This window comes from Solanum lycopersicum, chromosome 3, assembly GCF_036512215.1.
Source record: "Solanum lycopersicum chromosome 3, SLM_r2.1".
NCBI classification, from domain to species: Eukaryota; Viridiplantae; Streptophyta; class Magnoliopsida; order Solanales; family Solanaceae; genus Solanum; species Solanum lycopersicum.
The window spans coordinates 12,988,867-13,005,892 of record NC_090802.1 but is presented as its reverse complement, the minus strand read 5'-3'; the positions used below and the strand labels follow the sequence as shown (position 1 = coordinate 13,005,892).

The 17,026-nt window shown below is 31.7% G+C and overlaps 1 protein-coding gene and 1 pseudogene across 1 annotated transcript; one reads left to right on the top strand and one right to left on the bottom strand.

Moving 5' to 3' along the window:
- Positions 1-1,819: 1,819 nt before the first annotated feature.
- LOC138347190 (uncharacterized) lies at positions 1,820-6,040 on the top strand. The gene is made up of 4 exons (XM_069294870.1): positions 1,820-2,527; positions 4,718-4,804; positions 4,904-5,649; positions 5,776-6,040. The coding sequence occupies exons 1-3, from the start codon at positions 2,005-2,007 to the stop codon at positions 5,188-5,190; spliced, it is 897 nt and encodes a 298-aa protein (XP_069150971.1). The 5' UTR covers positions 1,820-2,004; the 3' UTR covers positions 5,191-5,649; positions 5,776-6,040.
- Positions 6,041-12,885: 6,845 nt separating this feature from the next.
- LOC138347417 (uncharacterized) lies at positions 12,886-13,783 on the bottom strand (annotated as a pseudogene).
- Positions 13,784-17,026: the final 3,243 nt, after the last annotated feature.

The window sequence follows — 17,026 nt, the reverse complement described above, 5'->3', positions numbered from 1 at the left end:
AAGTAAATTAAATATTAACGTTAGTCCAAAATATAACAAGTGAATCAAATCAATGTACGGTCACCTAATATTTCATTAAAAATTGAAAAATGAACTCAATTTTAGTAGAGGCGCATTTTAGGTCAAACTGTTATAGTATTCCCTTCCATTTTCATGTGAACATTTTTTTCATTGTTTCTCTTTGCATCAACAAGATGCATGAATTAAATAAAAATAGAACATACATATTAGAATTTCTTGAGTGATTATTCTATATAACTAAAATGATATAAATACGAGAAGATAAAAATTCTAAAATTCAAGCATTTCTTCTACCAATTTGTAAGATAAAAAACCTACCTCGAGGCTCTAACACAGAAAAATTAACTTGATTCCAAGATTTTCATGAGATTTATAGTCGTAATTTATTGTGAAACTCAATATAATAAGAAATCCCCAAAATTGATTTGAAAATATTAGAGCTACCGCTTATCCACGAAATGAGGTTTTGACCTATTCATTCTCTTTTCGTGTTTTTGTTCTTTCACGCCTCCTCTTCGTCCACAAATTATCGACCAAAAATGGACTTATGGGGGCTGAGAGTTTTTTCAATCACTGTTGTAAAACTTTTTTTACAGCGAAAGGGTTTAGCAGCCAAAGATAATTGAACATTAAAGTTAATAAAACAAAAACGACGTCACTGGGTTAAGAGACATGGGTCGCTTTCACGTTTTAACCTAAAATCGTTACTTTCAGTAATGTATATTAACTTAACGGCGTTAATTTTTTTAAATCAAATAAAGCCTAAAATGTACCATAAAGTAAGTTTATACTACGTTTGCAAAAAAAATTAAAAATGTATTAGTTAGGTGAATTGGTTTTTAAAATAGCTCATTTTGGTCAAAATTTCAACATGTGGTTAATCGGATGGATCACAAGTTGCTGCTCCACAGTTTGAGTTTCTTGGTTCGCATTTTCAGGTTTGACTCCAGTCTCTACGGGCTCAACAACAACTTCTTGGGCTGGGCCACCAGCTTGAGGCTGTTCCTGATGCTGGACTTCAGCAATAGTAGCCAAAAAATGACCCTTAACTTGTCTTCGGTGGACAATTATGTCATCCAACTTTGAGTGTGTATAAGTAGACACATAAATTTGCATAAAATTAAACAAGTAGACACAAGTGTCGTACATGATATAATATACACAAGATGTATAAAATTTTCATGTAGGACGAATGTGTCAATTTGTACAATTTTATGCAAAGTTAAGTGCCTACTTATGCACATCCAAAGTTAAAAATTATAATTGTCATATAAAACTAAGTTAAGAGTCATATTTATGTATTGTGTCTTCTTTTTTCACATTGTTTATTTGTTTTCATTTCACAACCTAAGGGGACTAGCAGTTTTGAACCACATGTTCGTGCAAACATAAAGTTTAAAAATAACATTTTTAACCGACCTCTATATTTGTATCTATTCTATATATTTGGAGAGAAATAGAAAATTTATCCTTCAAGTCCTCTTTATTTTATACTATATTTTTCATTTTTTGAGAGTTAAATTTGGAAAATTACTATTCACCTACTATGTTTCACTTTTTCATCAATATGTTATTGTTATTTTTATTTATTTCTAATTAACACATTATTTTACAAATAATGTCATTAATTCAATATCTAATATATATATATATATATATATATATATATATATAATATTTTAAAAGTTATATTATTTAATATATACTTCTTTCATTCTGAATAAATAACATTTTTCTAATTTTCGTTACAATATAATTTGATTATAGTATTAATTCTATAGCTGCTAGACATAAAAAATTAAGGACAAGGACATAGCTACATATTTTACCAAATTGCGAACTCTTTGGGATGAACTCAATTCTTCTTATGTTGGACCTGATTACACTTGTGGGGATTTGGTCAAGTTTATAGAGGATCAGAGACTATTTCAATTTCTCAACAGACTGAATGATTCTTACTGTGCTGTCAAGATCAACAGTCTCATGATGAGATCTCTTCCACCAATAAGTAGGGCTTATTCACTTCTACAACAAGATGAAAGTCAAAAGAAGACTAATTCTGCTTTCCCTAGTTTTTCTAATGTTTCAGCATCGTTTTTTGCTCCATCCTCTTCATCTTCTGTATCCAACAGTGGTAGATCATACAATCAAAGGGCGAATTCTGATCCAAAACGAAAAGTCAACTCCTTATTGTGTAGGTATTTCAAAAAACCAGGACATATTATTGAAAAGTATCACAAACTTTATGGCTTTCCTCCAGACTTCAAATTCACGAAGAATAAAAGGTCAGCATCTTGTGTTCAAGTAGATGATCAGTTGAGTTCAGGTGTTCAGTTGAGTTCTATCTCTCCTTCTACTTCTATTGCTCCTTCTGAGCCTACATCTCATGGATTTAGCAAAGAACAATATGAGCATTTGATGACAATGTTTCAGCTGGCCCAAATTTCTTCTGGATCACCATCTGATGCTTCTCCCCCAGATAATACTACTTATGCAGACTTTGCAGGTTTGTTTAGTTGTTATGCTGAAAATTCTAATGGTAATCATGTTTGTGCAACTTCACAGTCAGGGGTAAATCCTTGGATTTTAGACTCGGGAGTTACTAACCACATGACACCCCATAAACATTTACTATTTGATATCCAACCCTTACCTAAACCTTTTCTTATCACTTTGCTAATGGATATAAGGTTAAAGTTATATCCACTGGTTCCTTACATCTTAGACATGATATCATCTTACTTATGTTCTTCTCATGCCAACATTTCAATTTAATCTCTATATATCAGCTTATTTGTCAACTTAATTGCATTGCTGAATTTACAAAATACAATTGTTTTTTGCTGGGCCCTTTATAGAAGAGGCTTCTGGAACTTGGTAAAGCCCATTGGGAAGCTCTACTATCTACATCCCGATGTTGATTTGTTCCCCCCAGCCCTTCTACTTCTTCACCTACTTCAGTATCATCTGTCCTTCATGATTTTAGTAGCAGCTATAATAATACTGTTAATACCAGCTGCAATAATCTTGTTTCAAATGTCTTTTCTATTGTAGATAAATCAACTTGTGATCCCATTATACCCCCTATTTCACATTCAATTGTTGCTTCCAATGTCATGAATAAAATGGATCTATTTTGGCATCAATGGTTGGGTCATATACCATTTCACAAAATGAAGTCGATTTCTTTCCTCTCTGATAAGGTATCTTTGAAATAGCCTTTCATGTGTCCTATATGCCCTATGGCAAGACAACAGAGGTTGTCATTTCCACACAGTGCCATTAAAAGTACTACACCTTTTCAACTTGTTCATGTAGACACTTGGGGCCCATACAACACCAAAACTTATGACGGGTTCAGATATTTTTTAACTCGAGTGGATAAATACTCTAGAGCCACTTGGACTCATCTACTCTCTTGCAAAGGCAATACTTTTTCAGTTCTTAAAGCTTTTACTTTCATGGTCAAAGTTCATTTTCATTCCTCATTTCAAACATTTAGATCTGATAATGCTTATGAGTTGGGATGTAGTTCTGAAGCTATTGATTTCTTCACTAGCCAAGGGATACTTCATCAAACCACCATTCCTCACACTCCTCAAAAAAATGGAGTTGTAGAAAGAAAACACAAACATCTTCTAGAGGTTTCTAGGACTCCACTTTTTCAATCTAATCTTCTTATCACATATTGGGGTGAATGTGGCCTCACTGCCACCTATTTGATCAACCGCATTCCATTCGTTATACTCAACAACCTTTTTCCTTATGAAAAACTACATGGCAGCCTCTTGCATATTCTCACTTAAGATATTTTGGTTGTTTATGTTTTGCCACTTCTCCCAAATTAGGGAGAGATAAATTCCAATCTAGATCCATTTTATCGGTATTCTTAGGTTATCCAAATGGAAAAAAGGGATACAAGTTACTGAATTTAGTAACCAAATATGTTTTCTTTTCTAGAGACATTATGTTTCATGAAAATATTTTTCCTTATAAATCTGATTCTCCTTCCCTATTCCTTCAGTTCCTATTCCAGACTTTGTGGATATACCACTTTGTCCCGTGTCTTCTTCTGTTAGTCCTCAAATTTTTGAATCCTCATGTGATCCATCTTCTTACTCTACCTCCCAGACTTCTATCCCTTCTAGACGATCTACTAGACATAGTAAACCTCCTTCATACCTTACTGATTATATTTGCTCATCTGTCCTACCCCACCCGGCTCCCACTCTTCAATCCAAGGTCTCTGTTATTGATTTACATGTTCATGAACCTCAATTTTATCAGCAAGCAACATCACATCCTGCTAGGCAAGAGGCCATGGAAAAGGAATTTCAAGCTCTTGAGGCTAATCACACCTGGGATATTGTTCCCCTTCCTTCTTACCAGAACTTTATTCCTTGCAAATGGGTTTACAAAATCAAATAGTAGGCTGATGGTTCCATCGAGAGATATAAATCTCGTTTCGTTGTTAGAGGTGACACACAAATAGAAGGTATTGCTTTTAATGATACTTTCTCTCCGGTTGTCAAACTTACTATCATTAAGTACTTTCTTATTTTTGTTGCTACAAGAAGCTGGACTATTTTTCAACTTGATGTTAACAATGCCTTCCTTCATGGAGATCTTCATGAAGAAGTATACATGAAGATTCCTCCTGGCCTGACTATATCTTCTGCTTCCTCTTCTCCTCTAGTTTGCAAACTCAAGAAGTCTCTTTATGGCCTTCGAAAGGCTTCTCGGCAATGGTTCTCTAAATTGTTTGAAGCTTTGTTGTCCCGAGGTTATATTTCTTGTAAAAATGACTACAACCTTTTCACCAAACATAATTCTGGTTCTCTAGTTGTTTTGGATGTTTACGTTGATGATATTCTTCTTGCAGGAGATTACACTGCTGAATTACTTTCTATCAAAGAATTCTTGGATCATCAATTCAAAATCAAGGATTTAGGGATAGTTCATTATTTTTTGGGACTGGAGGTTTCTCATCTTCCTCAGGTTTATCTGATATGTCAACATAATTACACTCTTGACCTTCTCAATGAATTTAATTGTCAGGATTTTACCCCAGTTCTAACCCCTTTGGATCCCTCCATTAAGATCACTTTGGATATGAATGCCCCTGTTACTGATCCTAATGTGTTTGGATATGAATGCCCCTGTTACTGATCCTAATGTGTATAGGAGGATTGTTGGCAAGCTCAATTTTTTACAACACACTCGTCCAGACATTGCCTTTTCAATTCAACACCTAAGTCAATTTCCTCCCAAAAAAAAACCCAGGTGCCCCATATGATGGCTACTCTCCATGTGCTACGCTACCTTTTGAATGATCCTGCTCAGGGTATTTTGCTCACCGATACACCTGACATGTCTCTTGTTGCATTTTCTGATTCTGACTGGGCTTCATGTGCTATTACTCGCAAATCTGTTATGGGTTTTTTTATCACACTTGGTGGAAGTCCCATCTCTTGGAAGAGTAAAAAGTAACCAATCATTTCTTTGTCCTCTGCTGAAGCTGAATACTGGGCTCTTAGAAAGGTTGTTGCTGAGGTCTCTTTGTTGATAAGATTACTTGGTGATCTCGACTTGTCCATTTCTGCTCTTGTTCTAGTTTTTTTCTGACAGGCAAGTTGCTCTTCATATTGCTAAGAACCCCGTATTTCATGAGTGCACCAAGCACATTGAAGTTGATTGTCACTATATTCGTGATTGTCTTAATTCAGATTTGATCTCATTGCATTTTGTACGCAGTTCTGCCCAGCTCGCTGATATTATGACCAAGGCCCTTGCTGGTCCTCTTCATCATGGAATTTTATGCAAGCTTGGAGTGTTCTCCCCCTCCAGCTTGAGGGGGGGTGTTAACGAGGCTCGTCCACCGACTAAAGACCAAGCTAACTTGTTATGTTGTGATTCTATCTTTGTATATCTGCATACATTGTAACAATATAATAGTAGTTACTTCTAGAATAAAGGCAGACGGTTACTCCAAATTATAATCTCAATTTTGTTCCTATCACATGATTCATTGATTCAATCAAGTTATCATGACTTGGGTAAATGGAATTGAAAAATAAAAATAGTTAAGGTCTTGAGGGTAGATTTTGTTGTTTCCCTATAACTACGCATTTTAATTTTCAGGAAAATGAATTACCATACACGAAAAGACTTATCACATTTAATAGATTCCCTTTCTTTGATTAACAAACCAGCAAACAAACCTTCAAATCCATTTCAACCCATCCCTTCCTTCAATATTTTCCATTAAAAAAAATATATAGATAGATTAGGATGAAGATTATTTTTTAAAAACTGATATAAATGTTAAATTGAATACATAATTTTAAAAGTTTGGTACTAAAGGATTTTGTTTGGTTGCTAATTAGAGTGGTGTACATGTTGATAATGCAAAAGTTAATTGTACAAAGGTTATTAATTAGTTATTCCACTTTTTATTATGCATAAAAAACATAAATTTCTTGGTGACTTATAAATGTATATTACCAAGACGGAATGAAAAATATGATAAGTTTAGTATTTTCTAATTTTTCCTTATTTTTTTTAAATATTACATAATTCCATTTTTTTAAATTTTAATAGAAGTTTAGAGATACATAGTCTTCTCTCTCCTATAACACACATTTTCCCAATATCATGCCTATTTTTTTCTCCACTAAGACACTCAATCTTCTGGATCACTTTTTGAATATTGAATTATTACTTTTAATTAAACGCATTTCACAACATTTAATATGCAATTTTGACTTTCAAAAATCTGAAATTTCTGAAAATTGGACCATTTTGGTTCTTCTTCTTCTTCTTCTTACTCCGTCATCCGTCTCTAGTTCTTCTTCTTCTTCTTACTCCATCATCGTTCTTCTTTTCTTCTTTTATTCCTTGTTCATCGTTCTATTACATCATATTAATGTATCCTTTTACAAATAGGAGGATTTATGATTCGGACGATGAAAATTGGAAAGAAAATAGAAAAAAGTCTTTGCATGATCCTATGAATGTTCGAAAGGATTCAAACAAAGATATTGGGGAATCATCTGAATCAAAGGTTGCTAAAATACACCAAGAAAAGAGAAAAGCACCAGCAACCATTATTTTCAGGCCTACATTGCTTCGGGTATGTCTTTTTTATACTTCTTTTAAAATTGTTGTTAAATTAGTAAAAATTTAAGGAATCCCATAGTGTGTTATAATGTTTATTTAATTTTATGATACATGAATTAATGGCGTGTCAGATCATTTTCTATGTATCACGAGTTTTTGAAAATTGTTATCATGTATCAGACAATAAGTTTAATACATATCGACTCAGTGTCTTATAATGTTTAGTCGATGCATTGATACATGAATTAGATGTGTATCATATGTTTTTTATGTAGTATGAATTTTTGAAAATTGTTATCATGTATAAGACTTTAAGTTTAATACATATCGACTCAGTGTCTTATAGTGTTTAGTCGATGCATTGATACATGAATTAGATGTGTATCATATATTTTTTATGTAGTATGAATTTTTGAAAACTGATATCATGTATCAGACAATAAGTTTAATATATATCGACTCAGTGTGTTATAGTGTTTAGTGGATACATTGATACATGAATAAGATGTGTATCATATGTTTTTTATGTAGTATGAATTTTTGAAAACTGTTATCATGTATCAGACAATAAGTTTAATACATATCGACTCAGTGTGTTATAGTGTTTAGTCGATGCATTGATACATGAATTAGATGTGTATCATATGCTTTTTATGTACTATGAATTTTTGAAAACTGATATCATGTATCAGACAATTAGTTTAATACATATCGACTCAGTGTGTTATAGTGTTTAGTAAATGCATTGATCATATGTTTTTTATGCTATATGAATTATTAAAAACTGATATCATGTATCGGTAAGGTATTAGTTGTTTATTTAGTATTAGTTGTTTTATTTAGTATTTATATTCAATATCGTTAAAATTTATTTTTTTTTTCAAATTGTAGCCACTCAAGTACAAGTTAAAAAAGATACTAACACATCCTATAAGGTTTGCTTTCAATTTTAACAACACTTTTCTGAAGGACTTTGAAAAATATATAGGGGAGAATGGAATCCAACTGTTTAGGGATACAATTTTTGGACCCTTTTTAAATATTACTAAATGTAATTTTCAGGGCCAAATCACTAAGTGCTTGTTGTTGTAAGAGTTGGAACAAAGCAACCCTAATGTGTTGCATATTAGACATTCAAACGGGTGTATCCTAAAATTTGGTATAGATGAATTTGGAATATAAACTGGACTTAAAGTCAAAGGCAATACCAATGATTTTCAATACCCATAATCACCTAATTGTATGATTTTCCAAAAATATTTTCCTGGTGCAGTCAATAGTGTTACCAAGTATCGATTAGTACAACAGTTTAAGATGGGTAACTGGGAGAACGGTCAGGATGCATTCCAAATATCTATATTGTTCTTTATTCATACATTCGTATTTTCTACTCTTGATAATACAGCTAACCATTGTGGATTTATAATGTTGAAGATGGTAGATATCAAGATTATCCTTGGGGTCAGCTATCATTCTCAAAACTCATCGGTTCACTTAGACAGAATTTTGATGTTAGCAAAAAATTATATCGATTATATGGGATGTTATATGCACTTAACGTATGGATATAGGAATGAGCATCCCAGTTAAATTCTGTAATTGTTGTGAAAGAACGTAATGTAATCCCAAGAATGTGCAATTAGAGAGTTGTGTCTAATAAGGCAAAGTTTGAAATGTTTATGTCTACCATTTTCCAAGAAGTAAAATTGAATCAATTTTTACTATTAGAATAAACTATTTTAAGTTTGTCTATTTAATATCGTTATTCATGTCTTGTGATACATTGTGATCCGTCTTAATTATTTAATATGTTGTATTGTATTAACATTTAAATTATTTTTATGTGTTTGTGATACATTCAGAATGCATGTTCAAACATTGTCCCAACAACAGAGGAAATTTAAGCTTTTGACCTTGTTGAAGTTTAACATGCTCTTTCTTCTTCACCACCCTCAGTATAACCAAATGAGGAAGATGATTTTGATAATTTCTCCACCAAACCTCCCGAACAGTTATTGAGGAAATCTTCTAGAGTGTCTGATACGTCTACTCCACAACCGTCAAAAAGAAGAAAAAAAGTGATTATACAATAAACAGTGTCAGAACTGAGTCAGTCTGATCAATCAAATGTGTCTCTGACACCGGATGATGATGTACACGTTTTTATGTCAGATCTGCCTCCCAATTCGACTACTGATGATGTACATGGTTCTATTCCAGATGTGTTTCGAACCCGGCTGATGATGTACATGGTGCTGTTCCAGACGTGTCTCCGAACCCGGCTGCTGATGTACATGGTTCTGCAGATTCTCAGAAAGTCAGCTATGTAATTCCATATATTAAAGAGTTGAAAGAACATTTGAAAACTTATGTAAGTAAATTATTTTGATATTTTTAATCAAATGTAATTTATTTTTATTCTAAATGTATTTATAACTTATAGGTTGACAAGAAATTTGAGGAACTGATTATATCGATAAAGAAAAACCACTCCCAGTTGATGCAATCCCGAGGCAAGGAAAACATCAATGTTGAGGCTTATACAAGCACATTTCAGGCTGAGAAACAAACATCTCCGCAAATACGGATTGATCTTTCTGATATGGGTGGTGTAGCTAAGGATGGTGTTGGTATTTCTGGTAAATATGGTGAACATCAAGTCATCAACGATGCAGGGGATGTCGCTGAGGATGGTGTTGGTGTTTCTGTAAACGAGGGTGAACAACAAATCAATGATACTCCAAAGGTAATTTTTATGATACATTGTATATGATTTTTCATTTAGTTGATATCATGTATCATGCACATATACTCAATGTTATGTATGATGTGAGTATAATCACTGTTACGTATCAGCACAAATTATATTAATAATTTTTATTTAAAAACTGCATATTCAGGATGGTGACACACATCAATCGTACCAAGATTTAATTGGACATATCATGGAGCAAGATGGTGATGACAATGTTCAACACAACATCCCTCACGTTTTGCCGATAAAACAACAATGGATGCATCCGTAGATTTTTTTCAATTTTGTTTTACGACAAACAATTTCATTACACACAAATTTATTTTAAAAATCATTACATCATATTATACATGAATCTTCCACTTCAACAACAATATCGTCATCAACTCAAGCAGCAATAGATGCACTTATCAAAGATTTGGGGAAAGATCATACTAATGCTAGACCATTATATTCTTACAATCCACATAATATAACTAGCAGCCAGTACTTGTTGACCGACAGTCAATTAACCACTGACATTCCAATAACTGAGATTTGAGTTAGAACCGATTCAGTCACTCTTGCGCATAGAAATAGAATGCCTTCGAGAAACATTCGATATCCATATTGTACTTCTTTTGGGTCAAGCGAGAAGGGAAAAGAGAAATTGAAGGATATGGCTCGACTCCGTTTCCCGTTCGAAGGATGTGGCATTACAGATCAACTTTCACTGAAACTTATTGAGGATTATATAAATTGGTTGTCAAGGGGGATCCTAAAAAATCATAACAAGAAGTAAGTTTTATACATTATTTTTGCAAGTGTTTGGGGTAATTATTTTTTATATAACTAATTCATGGTACTTTGGTTACAAAAATTGAAATTAAGTCACTGTTATGTATCATGTACATATACTCAAACTTATGTATCATATATGTAGGAACCCATTATACCATAAATACATATCAAAATCTTCTTCTTTTGGATTACAATGACAGACTTTGTTGTTACTTTTCCAATGAACAAGAATTGATTCTATGCCGTGTCACTGCCAAACAAATGTTGGATTGATGAGGTGAAAATCTTAAACTAATTATCAAATGTGTACCAGTCACACTTATATTATTATAATATGATACATTCTGTAGAAGTATCATAATATTTAATTAGAAAAATTTATGATCAATATTTAATAATTATATTGTTCTATATTATTTAGATGTATATAATTTCTTATTATGTTTTCATTTTTTTTATAGCACATCGATGCAATTTTTTACTACCTTCGTAAAAAAATTAAAACTTTGCAGCATCGATCAATACAGATACACAACAACCCACTGCTTGTTCATGTCACATGTAAAAAATTGTTATGATAAGTATTACATGGACGATGATGATGATAGTCTTAGTACACAAGAATATGTTGATCGCGCTTCAGTTATATCTGTATATGAGAGGTCATTAATTAACATAATCAAATGTTTTCCCAACTGCTTTACCATGGCATCTTGTAGATGAGGTCTACATCCCAATTAACTGCGATCAAGAATTCCATTTGGTGCTGGCTGTTGTTGAGTTGAAAAACAGGGTGATAAGAGCTTTTGACTCATCAATATACACAAGTAAAAAAGCATTTCCTTATGAGATAAAAATGTTGCCTAAAATGCTTCCTTCTTACCTACTGGACACTGGATTCTTTGAAGAAACTGAGTGCACAAAATTTGGTGATTGTCATGCCTTCAAAGACAACATTACTGGTTCACTTTTGGAGCCTCAAGTTCCTTTCATGATTGAATTTGCACAAGACATTTCTAAACAGAATTGTGATAGCCTGTAAGTATCAAGAATTTTTCGTTTGTCCTTTATCATGTATCATTAAGTTTTTAATTTATATTCTGTATTTTTTTGTAGAGACTGTGGATTATATGTTACTGCATTTATCGAGTATATGAGTGACCAAATCAATATATCATATGTTGATTTTAGTCCTGAATACCTACGTCAAAGATATGGAGCATTGTTGTGGAGTTATGACAGCGAGAATGCTAAGTGCAGATACGTTAGTGAAAATGATGATCCACCAAAATCTAGGGGCGTAGACACACCACCACCAGAAAAAGATCTGATTCACATAGTGTAGCATTTATGATTAAACATTGTTTTAATGTTATATTTCTTGTTTTGATACGTAATTGAACAAGTATTTTGATGTTTTTAATGTTATTTTTTTGGATTTATCAATTTCCATGAAGATTTTTTTTGTTACATTATGGAACAAGTATTTTTGCCTAGTAAACATAAATATCAGACATATTATAGCGTCACACATGTTTTATAAAGTTTAGTCAGAGTTTTTTTAATTAAATATAAAAATAAATAGTTTATTTGAAAACTAAATTTTACATGATACTTAGTTATAATGAATAGGATAGTTGTATGAAGTGCGATATTTTTGTAAAAGTAAAGTTATTTACTGTATATTTCAAGCAAAGCATATCAAAAAAAGCATTACACAAGTTAAATAATATAAATCACATGATACATGATTTATAGTCTTTGTAAAGTACACAGTAACCTCAATAAGTGTTTTTTTAATTAAATACAAATGATACATTGGGTAAAGCACATGATACATGTGTACTACGTTACCCAAACACACATTTGTTTTTGGAATTAAAAGAACATGATACATTGGCTAAAGCATATGTATCATGTACGATATGTTACCTAATAATCCTTGAATTTATATTTCATAGTATAACATAAGAATTATAAAATTTATATAAAAAAGAAATATTGACACAAATATATTTTCAACACCAATAATAACAAAGCATTTATAATCAAAAGCGCAATTAAAATTTAATTAACACAGGTTATTTATAAGTTTATTTTTCAAAACCAAAAGTATTTAAATTGCAACTGAAATGAATACTGAAAATGATAAAATGTTTGCGTTATAAATCATTTAAAAAAATATTGGTATCTTAGAAACATCGACTAATTCACTTCTCTTTTGGGAAGAAAGTACAAGTTCTTCTGTTGTATCCTTCTTGTCCACATTGTCCACAATAGTTTGTGTTCACCGAAATCTTTTCATCTGCATTTTTTTTTCATGGTCGTCCAGATGATTTTCTGTATCTAGGTGGATACACAGTTTCGGCTACCACATTATTAGGTTCTGACCAATCTGTCTTATCTGGCATTGGTACCATTCGAATTTCATATGTTTTTGTCAATGCATCAGGCTTGTAGTAATTAGAGCAATACGGATTCATATCTGTGACATTCTTTTTTTTCAATACAGCGATTGCATGTGCACAAGGTATCTCATCTAGTTGAAATCTACCACAAGAACATACTTTCCGCTCAAGACAAACAATGTATCTTCTTCCAGTTTCATAAATCGAGAAAATAAATTCAGCTGATGGAACAACCCGTGTACATTAAAAAATTTAAATATATAATTTTTTTTTAAAAAAATCATGTTCAAACTGCAGAATGATACAATGAATTAGATATATATAATATAAAGTATTATAAAGTGATACATACCTCCATATTTGAACTTTTAGCTGCGTTCATAATCAACAATTCCTCAAATTTTCTCACTTATGTGTCCTTTGTATGATGCTACTTCTCTGTTTTTGCAATGCCAAGAACTAAAAAGAATTCTAACTTCTTACAAGAATTCTAATTTAGTTAATTGGCGTGCTTCAACAAGACAACCATTGATACATTCTGCAATGTTTGAAGTCATCATTCTACATCTGCTTACTATTGCATGAACTCTTGACCACTTTTCATAACCTGCATCTTCAAGGTACTCCTTAACCCTGTGATCAATTCTATCAACCTTAGCATCAACTTATCAAAATCTTCCTTTCTATATGTCTTGGTCATAGAGTAGAATAGATCACTTATGGCTTTTCTGCTCCTTTTGAAGTTTCCACATACATTCTTCCAAAGATGCCAGATGCATGCATAATGAGGTACATTTGGGAACACAATCCTCAAACTCTTCATGATACTCTCATTTCTATCTGAAACAACACACATATCTTTTCTCTCGCCAAATGCATTTTTGAATTGTTCAAAAAATCATGTTCACGAACAATCATTTTCGGTGTCAACAACACCATATGCCAGTGGAAATATGCAACCTGATTACACACACACATTATATCATTTGATACGTAACATATACAAACACATCACAACTATAATAAAAAATATTTGCGCCATCAATTGTGCTTGCTGATACAAATGTCCCTTTGTAAGCTCCACTCAGATGTAAACCATCCACAACAACTATTGGTCTGTAGTAATTAAATCCCCTGATGAATGGTCTTAAGGCGACGAACACATTCATAAATTCATCCTCCTCAGTCTTATGCATTCTTATATAAGAATTTGGATACACGGTTTTTAACATGTGTATGTATCGCGACAATCGTCTATATCCTGCAGATTGTTTTCCCCTAATCATGGAGAGTGCACGCTCTTTAGCACGCCATGCTTGTTGGTAAGATATTTGAACCACATAATATTCTCTAATATCATCAATTATATCTTTCGGAGTATAAATTCGTTTATGATTGACCAATTTTGGAGCAGTAACTCCACTTACAAATCTGACTGTTGCTTGGACCTTGATTAATACCCTCTCCCTCATCGGATACGTATGTTCACTATTGAAACTTCTAACAATGAAAATATTAGATTTTTTCCTGCATGACACCTTCATAGTCCAACCACATTTGTCTGAAAAGCATACCAACATATAGCTGCGTACATTTTTTAAGCATATTAATACTTATAGCAATTACATCATATAATATATTCAACAATAATGTTTAAAGTAATCAAGCAATGAATTACACAAAAGTATCTACCATTTTTGAAGAAAATTATTTTTACACGTATCAAAACTTTTTGCTATGCTTGTTTAAATTGATATAGTCCTTACTATATCAACAAGTATATTGAAGTATCAAAATAGTTAATTCAATGTATCAATAAACTTAACGAAATAGTGAATCATATATTAAAACAGATATAAATTAAAATATCAATGAACTAATGATACATGTAGGTTTCCATAGAAAATAGTAATGTTTCATGTACTAATTTTAAACAACATGTAAACATATATATATATTCCAAACACTATCATACCTTTGCTTATCAGATCTCTTTACTTTGCAATTGAAGTTGTTCTTTATCTTATATTTCGTCATCACATCTACAAGTGTTGCTTTATCCTTATATATCTAACCTGTCTTCACATCTAGACTATCTAAATTGATTATAATATTTGTAACTCCAAATTCTGGATTTTCATACGAATCAAATAAACTAGATTCAACCATTGCCAAAGCCTCTATATCATGTGTTGTGCCTTCTACACATGTTCCAACAAAGTTATGTACAGTACCACCAATCTTTTCAATTATGTCAATACTTAATGGATACATTGAAAATCCTGGCTTATTTTTTTAGTTCTAAATATAGTTTAACACTCATATCGTTCTTAACCTTTATCGGACAGGAGTTACCTTCTACATTGTAACGAATTTCAATATCTTTCATTGATACATCGATATCCAACTCGGCTGCAATTGCTGCTTTGAGATTAGAAAACGAAATTGAATCTCCAACAACGATTTCGTCGATTTTGTAACTTTCATACTGTAATTTGTTCACCCAAATTCCCGAATGTCTCATCAAAATTGATATATTCATCATGTATCATCCATAATACCAACAATCAAATTTGTATTTTCGACTTTTAAGTGGATATTCATAAAAATGTTTTCAACCTAGATGATATAATCTTGAATTTTCAAAATTTAAAAGTGTTATTGAATTATATGCTGAATTAATGTTTCTTCATGATCTGTTACAGTAATTTAAGCTGAATTAAATAACAAACTTAAATGTTCAATTTTCCCCCCTTTTAATTTTAACAGTTTTTAAATTACTGTGTATAATTTACCATATATCACAGCGTACTAATGTATCACACGACGATAATTTTAAGGAATTATTAGTAAATATTAAATTAATCGAGAGAGATTGTAATTATTATATTACACTATGAAATTCCTTAATTTTTTTAAAAATTATTTAAGCAATGTTGTTTTTTAATGTGGAAAGAGAGAAAAAACAATATACTTATAACTTTATCGTAGATTTTTCCTCATATTTGTGACAAAAAAAAACTACAAAGTAATTTTGTTAAAACTACAAAGTAATTTTGTTAATTCTACTCAATAACCAACGAGCAAACAATCCCTAAGTTAACTTTAAATCTCCAATTTGTGTCTACCTAACTATAGGCTCTTTTAGACATGTAATATGAAATTATGTTTTGATATTAAATAAATTTAAATGAAATATTATTTGGACATGCAAGCTAAATTTATGAAGTTATTATTTTTCTTATAAACACGAAAATGCACAAGTTATGATACTATTAAATTTTCATTTTTTAATACAATTTTACCAAATGAGTAAAGCATAATTCATAAACAACATATGAAAATATATCTTAATGTTTCACATCAATAGTCGCATATCTTTATGTTCTTTTTATAAATAAATATATGTGATTACGAACTTCGAAATTATATACATAAGTTTATAAAGATCCACTAGTCAGTAATAACAGTAACAAGTTATTATTTAATATAATTTTTTCATATGGCATAAACAATTCTTTCACACAGAACATGATATATTTTGCAATGTGGAATCGTTGTAGCTGTGTTGGTTGACTACCCGAACTTCCTCCTTGCTGTGAGGGTTCAATTTCCCATATTGTAATCTCCTTCCTATTTTCTCTTCTCTAATCCCATTTTTTTTCTTTTCAGAATTTAAAATGATTGTTTTGAAATTTCAAATCAAGTTTTTCTATAAAAATCTAAGATCTCAAATCACATATCTAAATTTAATCTAAAATCATATTTTAAAATCCTGACTTTATAGCGCATATCAAGAAACAACCTACGTCTTACACTAGGAGACATCTTACCACTCTTCCCACAAGGGCCACACAGTTTTCATGTTCACCTGCAATCCAACTAATTCTTCCTCTTTGCCGTCACGCACATTACTATACAGCAAAGTACATTCAAAATTGAA

What these genes read in the sequence shown, in the direction of transcription:
- LOC138347190 (XM_069294870.1), top strand. Translation starts at nt 2,005, where the DNA reads ATGATGAGATCTCTTCCACCAATAAGTAGGGCTTATTCACTTCTACAA. An exon ending in TACTTATGCAGACTTTGCAG is followed by an intron (nt 2,528 to 4,717) that starts GTTTGTTTAGTT and finishes CTTCTCCTCTAG; the next exon opens with TTTGCAAACTCAAGAAGTCT. An exon ending in TGAAGCTTTGTTGTCCCGAG is followed by an intron (nt 4,805 to 4,903) that starts GTTATATTTCTT and finishes TTCTTCTTGCAG; the next exon opens with GAGATTACACTGCTGAATTA.